Genomic DNA, 11497 nt, shown 5'->3' on the forward strand with positions numbered 1-11497 from the left:
GAAATCAATAGTTTAGGCACCTTTTCTTTTGGATTTTGAGAATTGACCGAGTTCAAAATTGCTTATCGAACTAAAATCTTAACTCCATTCTGAGTCCAATAATAAGTTTTCGGACTCAATCAATTCTCAAAATCCTCTGTTTGTATTGGATTAGCACCCAAAATTGATTCTGCCTTGTTGGCATTGGATTTTCAGTACTGATTGTGGGTCCAAATTAAACATGAATTTGAGTCCAACAATCAGTTTTGGACTCACAATCGGTTCTCAAAATACAAAATTGAGCCTGAGAGTTCTAATATTGTTTTGGAGCTTCTCAATCGATCAATACTTTTTTCTAATGTGTGGTGCCTTGGTGGCTAGAACAAGTAAATCATGAAGAATAATTATCGCTTCTTTGTCTTTTATGTAATGTGGGCACAATCAAGCTTGCTTTTCATTAAGTCGGTTACTATAGTGTGATGCTCCTTGTCGGCCATGACCGTAAGTACACACCACTTTTCAAGTCTACAAGAAGGGCTCTGTTTGGTTGCAGGCAATTACCTAATAGATTAGTGGTGTAAGTAGTCAATAAGGAAGAGGAGAGCCTTGGATTTACCTGGAACTTACCTCATAGAATATTGGTAGGTAGTTTTTGCTTGTCAACCAAGTGGAGTGCTGGTAGGATGTGTCATTACCAATATATAGATAGAGAAAAAAGTAAGAGAGAGAGGGAGAGAGCATCGTTCCCAATCAAACTTTGATTCTTGAGCACGTGAATGTGGTAGACGAATTATTTCATCTTTGATTCTTAAAGTGGCCCAATTAAACTTTACTTTTCTTCAAGTGGGTTGCTATTGTTTGATTCTCCTTGTCGGCCACACGGAACAATAACATTAACTAGTGCTTAAATGCTTAAATGCTTAAATGGGCCCCATTTGATAGTAAAACTCTCCCCATCAAATGAATGACAATATGGGTCCCATCATTAACTAAATCAGAGCCATTCATTTGATGTCAAGATGGAAAGATTTGTATGATTTTTGGGGCATATATAAAGGAGATCCAAGGCAAGGTCAATCAAGTGAACGGTTAAGATCAATTGACTATTGGGCATACTATGAGATCACTAAAGCATTTTGGGTCCCATCTTTAACTTATCAGAGCCATCCATTTCATACCAGTCCACGTGATGTTAAGAATCGACGATTTGCAATAATTTTGGGGCATGGAGATCCAAAGCAAGGCCCAACGGTTCAGATCAATCTATATCCGATTGCTGGTCATTATTTCTTAGATTTGTTAGATTACTTGTTTTTCCCCACTGCAAGAGGCTCTCTGTGCTAAAAAAACAGAGGCGTTTTGAGTTCATACTTCATAGTGCTCTAAACTTGCTTTTTCTTTTTGAATCACGATTTGTTAGTTCGTTGCTTCTTTCTCTGGTTCTTCTCTCCAATACAGGAAGAAGGTATGGCCGATCTATTACTGTCTCCTCTTGTTGATACAATCGTTGGCAAATTGATGGATTCAGTCATACAAGAGATTACATTACTATGGGGTGTTGATGAAGAGGTCGAAAACCTATCCACCACATTATCTGCAATTCAAGCTGTGCTTCAAGATGCTGAAGAACAGCAAGTAAGCAGTAATGCAGTGAAAGATTGGCTTCGGAAGCTTAAGGGTGTTGCTTACAATGCAGATGATGTAGTGGACGAGTTTACAACTGAAGTGCTCCGATCAAAATTGGAAGGAAATATGCAAACCAGTAACATGAAGCAGGTGCGCAGCTTATGCTTCTCTTGTTTTACTTCCAACCCAGTTAAGTTTCGACATGAGATAGGACATAAGATAAAAGAAGTTCGGGAGAGATTGGATAAGATTGGACAGGATAGGCATCACTTTCATCTGAAACAAGGAGATGCAGGGAGGCGGCCTGAAATAAAAAGGCAACCACAGAAGAGCTCGTTAGTGGATGAATCAAAAATATGCGGCCGGGTTAACGATAAAGAGGAGATAGTAAAATTGCTGTTGGATGAATTTGCATCATCGTCATCATCGTCATCCAAGGATATCTCTGTAATTCCGATTGTCGGCATTGGGGGCCTCGGAAAGACAACTCTCGCCCAGTTTATTTACAATGATAAAAGGGTGGGAGATCATTTTCCAGTTCAAGGATGGGTCTGCGTCTCTGACGATTTTGATATACGTGGACTAACAAAAGCAATTATGGAATCAGTGACAAAGAAACCTTGTGATCTTAACGAAATCGATCCACTTCAAGTTAGCCTCAAGGAAGAATTGAGTGGCAAGAGATTTTTACTCGTTCTAGATGATGTATGGAATGAGAATCATAGTGACTGGGATAGGCTACAGTCCCCATTCAGTTCTGGGGCAAACGGAAGTAGAATTATAATAACTACTCGAAGTTCAGAGGTTTCAAGAATCATGGGCACTATTCCCGCTTATAATTTGGGTTGTTTAGATGAGGATGACAGCTGGTCCTTGTTTACACGACGGGCATTCATAGTGGGAAGCTCAGATGTACCTCCAAACTTAGTAGCAATTGGAAAGAAGATCGTGAAAAAGTGCAATGGGTTGCCTTTGGCAATAGAAGCTCTTGGAGGTCTCTTACGTTCAAATACCAATGAGAACAAGTGGAAGAATATCCTTGAAAGTGAAATGTGGGAAATATCAAAGATGAGAAATGATATTATTCCATTACTAAAATTTAGCTACGATCACTTGCCTGCATGTCTGAAACAATGCTTTGTGTATTGCTCCCTGTTTCCAAAGGATTATGAATTTGACAAGGACACTCTAATCCAATGTTGGATTGCAGAAGGATTTATCCAACCTGAAGGAAAGAAGCGATTGGAAGACATAGGTTTCGATTATTTTGATGAGTTGATGTCAAGGTCCTTCTTTCAATATTTTGAAGGGTTCTACAGATCATACTACAAGATGCATGACTTAAATCATGACCTTGCACAATCCGTTTCTGGTGATGAATACTTCAGAATAAAAAATAGTGTTGACTCTTGGAATGTCGCTGCAAAGGCTCGTCATGCATCAGTTTGGGAATACGATGAACACTCACAAATTTTTGAATCCTTCCATGAATCTGAGAGGTTGCGCACATTTTTGCTACTGCGAAGGTACGAAAGACTCACTAAGCAAGTTGCTCATGATTTCTTCCTAAAATTGAGATGGTTACGGGTGTTAGATTTGAGTTATAGCTGTGTAAGAGATTTGCCGGATTCTATTGGCGAATTAAAATATTTGAGGTACCTTGATCTCTCTCATACAAATATTGCAACCTTGCCTGAATCAATTGCTAGCCTCTATAATCTGCAAACACTGAAACTTTGCTATTGCAAGCAACTTGCTGAGCTACCAAAGTCCACCAGCAACCTAATTAACTTACGGCATCTCGCTTTGGAGGGTTGTAAGATTTCTACGCCGCTGGAACTTGGGAAATTAATAACTCTTCAAACACTAACAATATTTGTTGTGGGCAAAGAAAGTGGATATGGAATAAGGGAGTTAAAGGACTTGACAGAGTTGAGGGGAACTATTCGCATTTCAAATTTAGAGAATGTGATAGATGGGAACGAATGCAAGGAAGCCAATTTGAAGAAGAAAGAGTACCTTGATGAGTTGACGTTGGAATGGGGAAATAATAATCCACGAGGTGTTGCAGTTGATGAGGAGGTACTTGAAGCCCTCGAACCTCACTCCAACCTCAAAACCCTAAAGATTTTATCATATGGTGGTGTTAGTTTCCCCAGGTGGATGATGAGCGGTAATTTGACGAATCTGAACACTGTTAGTCTCGTTCAATGTTTGAATTGCCAACAGCTTCGACCCCTTGGGCAGCTACCTTTCCTCAAGAAGCTCGAGATTAATGGAATGGATGGATTGAAACATATTGAAGGTGAGTATATTGGTGGGTCCAATAAGGTTATTAAGGGTTTTCCATCATTGGAGAAGTTAGAGCTTGTAGACATGCCGAATTTGGAGGAATGGTGTGGAGCAAGGGAAGGGGACATGCCATGCCTTGGTACACTAAAAATATCAAATTGTCCTAAGCTGCAGAGATTTCCCCACCTCCCATCCATTAATAATTTGGAATTAAGAAACTGTAATGAGATCGTATTGGCCTTGGTCCCTTGCCTCACTAGTATAAAGTCGTTACAAATTCGCTCTATTAAAGGCTTGATATCCTTACCCCATGGATTTCTTCAACCTTTAACCGTACTTGAGAAATTGCATGTCGCTGGATGTAATGAGTTGGTGTCTTGGCCAAAGGAGGTCGGGTTGCATGACCTTCCTTCTCTCCAATATTTACACATTGAGGGGTGTCCTAAACTCGAGTCATTGGGAGACGACGAGGAGGGCCTTCCCATCACGCTTAGATCTCTCGAGATATCCCACGGTTGTGATAGCCTCAAGTGTATGCCTACAAGGGGGCTAGGAAAACTGAGTTCCCTCCAACATCTGGACTTGGTTACTCAATGCCCATTCTTGCCAGCGGAGGAACTGCCCATCACTCTTCACTCCCTTCAGACATTCTCATGTTCTAATCTTAAATCCATGTCCAAGGGGATTTTCAACAACCTTACATCCCTCAAAATCTTGGCAATTAGAAATTGTCCGCAATTGGAGTCATTGGCAGGCGAGGAGTTACCCACCGCGCTTACATATATCTGGATCTACGACTGTCCTAATCTCAAGTCCCTATCCAAGGGGATGCGTAATAACCTCACCTCCCTCGAAGAATTATATATTTATAACTGTCCACAACTAGAGTCATTGCGAAACATCATCGGCCTCCGTAGAATGAGAATTAAAAAGTGCCCTCTAATGCAGCAGTTTCCAGACATGCTTCCATATCTCTCAGTTGATAGTGTTGAGATCTTTTCTAAAAACCTTACATCCCTCCAAACCTTAGTTATTTGTGAATGTTCACAAATCGAATTCTCTCCAAGCATGCTACTGCCCCCCACACTTAAAACCCTCAAGATCTATTCGTGTGCTAATCTGAAATCCCTGCCCAAGGGGATGTTGAAGAACCTCACCTCCCTCAAAACATTGACCATTTGGCATTGTCCCCAACTCGTTTCCTTGCCGGAGGATGGGCTGCCCACCACGCTTCAGGAATTATATATTGATGGCTGTCCGGAAGTAGAGAAACAGTGTCAAAAGGACGGAGGCCAATATTGGCCCAATATCTCACACATCCCCAAAATAGAGATAACTGGCTCGAGGGTTTGAAGACTACTCTGGAGAAGGTACACGACTGTCTCTCCTCTTGGCTTTTGTTTTATTTTTTTTGGTATGTAAGATGGGATTGAACCTCCGACCTCCAGGTTGTTGAAAAAGCCTTAACCATTGAGCTAGAGGTTCAATCCCAAATTAGGGCTCTTGGATTTTATTAATCATATGAATAGATTTCAATCCATTATTTATTTTAAAGAATAGTAAACCTCAATTTCTCTCTATGTCTTTTCATTTCCTCATTTTCTCTCTTTCACTCTCTTACAAAACAAAGGAAATAATTAATTTTACTGGAATTTCAGGTTCATAAAGAAGGACACTCATCCATGAAAAATTAAAAGAAAAGGCAAGTGAAAATTACCCCACTTTCTTCTCCCCAATCCAATCATTTCTTTTATTTTTTACATTATATCTCATTTTTTTGTCTTAGTCTTTGCCTAATATACAGTAGATTATGACTTGTTGGAGACAAAAGGAACCCTAACTAGGATGAATTTATCTTTTATGCTTCATTGAATTTATGCTCTGTTTTGGACCCTTTGATTTATGTTCCTTGGGTGGAGTGTTTGCTGTACTTTTCTTTGTTTTCCTTTTTCAACAAGTTTCAACTAATCCTTGAAAAAAGAAAAAAATATCTTTGTATATGTATACATTACTTGAGAATTTGATCAATGTATGAATGTGAGATCTGTGCATAATTAAAATTAACAAAGTCAAACCAGCCACCATGGATTTTTATTTTCCTTGCTACTCATTGGTTGTTCCTTGTCATTATTTCTTGGTATCATTCTATTAATTGATCTTGTGGCTGAAATTTTAGGCATTCAACTCTTCAACTCTTCTTCCTTTTTATTAAGTGTTGGTTTGCTTTAAATGTTATTTGATTCGTGATTTCATTTGCAATTGATTACATTCCCTATACTTATAAGAAGATGAAATTGTGTCTACACTCTAAAGATTTCCCTCTTGAATTTATTATGCCAACTTCTGTTAGAACTGAGCATCAAAACTCTGTTAATTTTTAGGTTGAGAGGTACATGCAAGATGTGATGCTAGTAGAATGCTTTCTTTGTTAGTATGTGTAGGTTGAGATATTTTAATCTAAAATCAAATTCCAAATTAGTTGATGTGATGCTAGTAGAATACTTGTGTAAGAGATTTGCCGGACTCTTTGTTCTAGCTCTATAGATTAGAATGGAACAACATGATGCTGGAAAAAACATCTACTCAAAGAAATTCTAGATGCCCATACAAAATTATGTCTTACATGGTTCAAAGTAGGTTAAATGTTTTTCTTTGTTGTATGTCTAGGTTGAATTTTTATTCTCCAAAATCAAATCTGACATTAGTTGATATGATGCTATTAGAGTGGTTCTTACATTTTTCTTCATTTATTTTTTAATTTACTTACCTAGTAGTCTAGAATAAATTGTTACCTTTTTTGTAACAAAAAGAATCCAACTGGGATGAATTTACCGAGTACCCATTGCTGAATTTAAGCACTGTTCAGGCTGCTTTGGTTCTTATGTGTTTTCCTTTTCTTTTTCCTTTATTGGCTTTTTCCCTTGGTGCAGTATATGTTTTATTTTTCTCTGTCTCCTTTTACAATTAGTTTCAGTTTCTCCAGAAGAAAAAAACTGTCTTCATTAAGATTGTGATCAATATGAGTAACTAAGATCTATGCATAGATAACTTTATTAATGTCAAACAAGCCACCATGGATTTTTATTGAGCTTTCTATTCATTGGTCGTTCCTTGTTATTATTCTTTGTATCTTTTTTATTGGTGATTTGATTTGCAAACAGTTACATTCCATATGCTTATAAGAAGATGGAGTGGTGTCTAAAGGTTTCTCTTTTGCATTATTACAGCAACTTCTATTAGAACTTAGCATCAACATTGAATTAATTTTCCAACTTGCCTGTACCTCTGTCTCTATCTCTCCCTCTTTCTCACACGTGTGCACACACATTGAATTTTTTTGCTAAATAAGAAAAATTAAAAACACATACGCAAACACACTGGCATATTGACTTCTTTTTTGTTAAATAAGAAAGAGTTAAACACACACACACACACACACACACACACACACATGTTAACTTAAATTGCTTCATTGGACCTTTCTTAGTTGCAACTTTTTATTGCTCTAAACTTTCTCCAATTTCTTTCAAATTCTCATCTACTCTTTTAGTTTAGGCCTACCAAATAAAGAATGATAAAGAAGTTGGAGGTTATATCCTAGCTCACCTACCCAAAAAAAATGAATGATCTCTGCCTGTTTCCATATGTTTCCCCTTCTCTGTCATTTTTGGATGCCTTTATCCATTCACCGAGGTTAGTCAAAAGTCTCAGTTGGGGCTAAATGTGATTCTAAAGACTGTATCCATGATTTCTTGTACAAGAAAAGATAAATGGGGAACTGTGGTTTCTGGATTCAGAATTAATACAATATAGTAGACAACAAAAAGTTGACCTTTTACTTCTTCTTTGTAAAGAATTTCCTTTTGGGGGTCTATTTATGAAATATATTATGTTAGAATAAGCTTATTATTTCCTTTCATATAAACTCAATCCTATATTAGATAGTTTTTATAGACTGAACATGTTCTCAAGCCAATTTGGTTGGGAAGAGTTCATTTCATTGTCATCCATATTAAGTTTCTATATATGGATTTCAGTCCAATGACCAATTTGCTTTTGTAAAATTACATGCAAGGTTGTTTTGGATTTTTCTTTATCCCAAACTATCAACCACCCTACGCAATAATGTCAACTCATCTTGCTACATCTGGAGAAAATTGTCTTTCTTCCATCATAGTACCTCCATATCCAGTCTAGATTAAATTTCCTTGAACCAGAGACCAGAAAATTTTCATAAAGAAGGAAATATTCCTTTATTCAAACCTCCAAATGCCTATACTATCTTCTCCAAAGGAGGATTATTGCATGATCCATTCATATTCATAAATAGAGTTCATCTTACATGACAAAATATAAAAATTAAGCTTCATTGGAAGGGACTGATCGTTCCTTTTTCCATATTTGTCTATTGATCTCAGTCTTAATGTATAAAAATTAATCCCAGTTGATTCATGCCAAGCCTCCAAAGCCCAATATGAAACATGATTGCTGAAACTTCAAACAGTGATTAGGAACATGCATATCTAGTAGTCATGATTAATGTATAACTGATGTAAATCAAAAGTAAACACAACATGAATTGGAAGATTTTTTTAATGTATGAAGAGAAACCAATGCTGCAGCCATCTATTGTCAAAAAGGTGCTGCCCAAGGGGGTGAACATCCCTCTCCTCATCATCCCCTCCAACTTGATCGATCAAGAGAGCATTATATACGATTATAATACTTTTCTTTCATTAATTCCCTGGTAGGGGTCCCCCAAACCCCACCTTACCCACCCAAAAAACTTTAATTCGAACAATGAAGTAGAGAGATAGAAAATTTTAAAAATTCCTATAGAAATTTCCCAATAAATAAAAAAATTCCAAAATCATGAACTGTTTTTTCATAGAAGCAGTAAAAAAGATCCATTAAAATTAGCAATCATGAATTGTTTGTGAATAAAAATTTCCATTGAAAAAAATAATCATGAACTGTTCCATTGAAAGGTTACCATGAATTATGTGGAGAGTCCTTGTACAAAAAGCTTCTTCTAATGTCTACACCATAACTTTCTAGTCCTAAACTGATAGTACTTTCTAAATGAACCCAAAAAAATGTCTCCTTGGTACTCTATAACTATTGAAACTTAAGTAAGTAATAATATTCTTTGCCTAGAAAACTCAGAAAAAGCAACTTTTAAATTATAGAAACTATCGATTTACCTACGTCCGAGAAACAAATGATGACTATTTCTCCTATTACATGTTTGACGAAAATTCAAAGCTATCCAAATACAAATAGCTAGAACATGGGTACAAAGCACAAAGAAGGATGTGGAGGAGATAAAAATAATTTCAATGCCAACGATAAAATAACATTTAACACTACCCGGAAGTTGAAGGGAAGAAAGGCTGCTCGGCAATTCTATATTCCTCACAATTACCAGCTTTCAATCTTTTAAGTATAAATGTCATATCAATCAAAAGTTCCATACATGAACCATGAACAAACTCCCTTATCTGATATAGGCTATCATTGAAGATTTCGAACAACTTACAAAGAATAGCAAACTATGAAAGGTAAAGTTATGCAACCTACAATGCATGGAAAATTCAAATACTAACTGCATTCATCCTAGAAACAGTCTACAATGCATATAGGTCAACGATTGGCAACTCATAACTACTATTTGGACCCGCAATATGTGGTCACAGTAGATTGACCATCATTCTTTTCTCTATTCAAATTCCTTCTTTTTATGTTTTATTTTTTTTGAAAAGGTAACAGATTTTTTTATTGCTGTAAGAGTAAATACAACAGAGGGGACGAGACATCCCACAAGAGTAAAAACCCATACAGCATGGAGCCTGAAACTTCCAGTCCACCCATAAGCATACCAACTGATAGCAGACTCACTAATATGCCTCCTTTTTATGTTAACTTCCTTTTCGACTCTTTCTTTTATTCTTTTTAATTTCGTCCACTTTTATCATGGCAAAGATGGCCTCCTCCTTGTGAACCATGTGACTTATATTCTTTGGATGACATCATTCTCCCTCGCTTGGAAAGAAAGTTGCCATTGGGTTTTCATTCAACTCACCATTTTGGAACTCCACACAAGTGAACATCTTGCCAAAAAACAAAAGTAGCTTGCATCAGAAGCCATCCAATGAGACAATTTTTTGCCTTGAATGTGGTCTTCCCATTCATTACCCGAGTTGATTCGGATTTGATCTAGCCACTTCTTAGTTTGACTTTGTTGAACATTCTGTACTAGCGAGCATTTCAAACATGTCATCTATCTACGTCTATTCGTGCATGTTGATTTCTGTTTATTATGTTATTTTAGTTTTTTGGTAATTTCTTTTATGCAAAATACATTGTCAAGCTCTTTAATAGAACAAAGAAAAACAGATTATTTTCCCCTATGAAGGATTTCTCCTCTCTCTCTCTCTCTCTTACATGATTATAGAAGATATTACACCATTCCGTACAATAGGGATCAAGTTCCCTTAACAAGGGATTGAGTTTAACCTCCTATTAGATACACAGTTTTCCTTCTTACACCCTTCGAAGCCATAGATCCTTTTTCCTCTTCTATATAATTCTCAATTCTATCTTCTTTTCAAAACCCAAATCCATCTCTCTCCAAAAATGGAAATCCCACACAGATCATACTCTCCTCTTTAAAAAAATTTACCAAAAATTTTATTATTGTGTCGCTGTAGACTCTTCCAACAAATTATTTCTACGAGTACAAGGTCATTCAATTCTTTATTATTCAATTACGTTTTTCTGAATACCCATTATCGTTTGAATTATCTACTTGTTTAGATGTTGCTTTAGTTGAACATGCAGCGAAAAGAATTTTCATCCTCTAGTTTTTCTACAACTTTACATTCCATGACTTTATTTATCTCAAAATTGTTATGTTTTTGTATTCCATCTAAGCAATAAATCAAAGACGTACCAAATTGACGCGAAGTTCAAGTAATATATATGTCAACTTACATGCTAATCTTTTCATTCAGGTTAAGCGAATTCAGCGGGCATCATTCTCTTATGGAACAATACAGATGGCATATTATCTAAATATGCAGTCTGGAACGGATCTTGAACATCATGTAAGTATAGAATTTAATAACCAATAGGTACCTTCGTACAAAAAAAGTTATGCTTGGTTACTATGCAATTCATGATTTCCTTCGTACCAACCACAAAGATAAATCTGCATACATTTTGATGTTTTCCTTTCCTTTTGTATTGTTATATTGTTCTGGTGCTTCAGGACTTCCTAAAGGAGCCTCATGAACTGTCTTTTGACCCAATATGTGGTTCGTTTTTTAGAATAGAACAAAAAAGGAAGAAGAAACAAGTTCAGAGAGTTGAATTGCAATATTCTTAATAGTTACCACAAATTCAAATAGCCAATAATGAAATCTCCATTACCAATTCTATGTAAAATGCCTCTAGATGCACAGCCAAAATTGTTTCTTGAAGCTCCGTCTTTGTTAACAATTTTTCTTTGCTTTGCTGGTGTGTATTGTGTGTAACTTTCTACTAAAGCATAAGTGGGCAGGGATTGCAATGCAAAGCCATTGGCTCAATCCCTAAGTCT

The 11497-nt window shown here is 36.6% G+C and overlaps 1 protein-coding gene across 1 annotated transcript; it reads left to right on the top strand.

Moving 5' to 3' along the window:
- Nucleotides 1-1497: 1497 nt before the first annotated feature.
- On the top strand, nucleotides 1498-4988 carry LOC143849390 (putative disease resistance protein RGA3). Its single transcript, XM_077358398.1, has 2 exons — nucleotides 1498-4875; nucleotides 4965-4988. Exons 1-2 carry the CDS (start codon nucleotides 1498-1500, stop codon nucleotides 4986-4988), a joined length of 3402 nt encoding a protein of 1133 aa, XP_077214513.1.
- Nucleotides 4989-11497: the final 6509 nt, after the last annotated feature.

Source organism: Tasmannia lanceolata, unplaced genomic scaffold (assembly GCF_043159265.1).
Source record: "Tasmannia lanceolata isolate RefF3 unplaced genomic scaffold, GAP_Taslan_0.1 ptg000018l, whole genome shotgun sequence".
NCBI classification, from domain to species: Eukaryota; Viridiplantae; Streptophyta; class Magnoliopsida; order Canellales; family Winteraceae; genus Tasmannia; species Tasmannia lanceolata.

What these genes read in the sequence shown, in the direction of transcription:
- LOC143849390 (XM_077358398.1), top strand. Translation starts at nt 1,498, where the DNA reads ATGGATTCAGTCATACAAGAGATTACATTACTATGGGGTGTTGATGAA. An exon ending in ACATGCTTCCATATCTCTCA is followed by an intron (nt 4,876 to 4,964) that starts GTTGATAGTGTT and finishes ATTCTCTCCAAG; the next exon opens with CATGCTACTGCCCCCCACAC.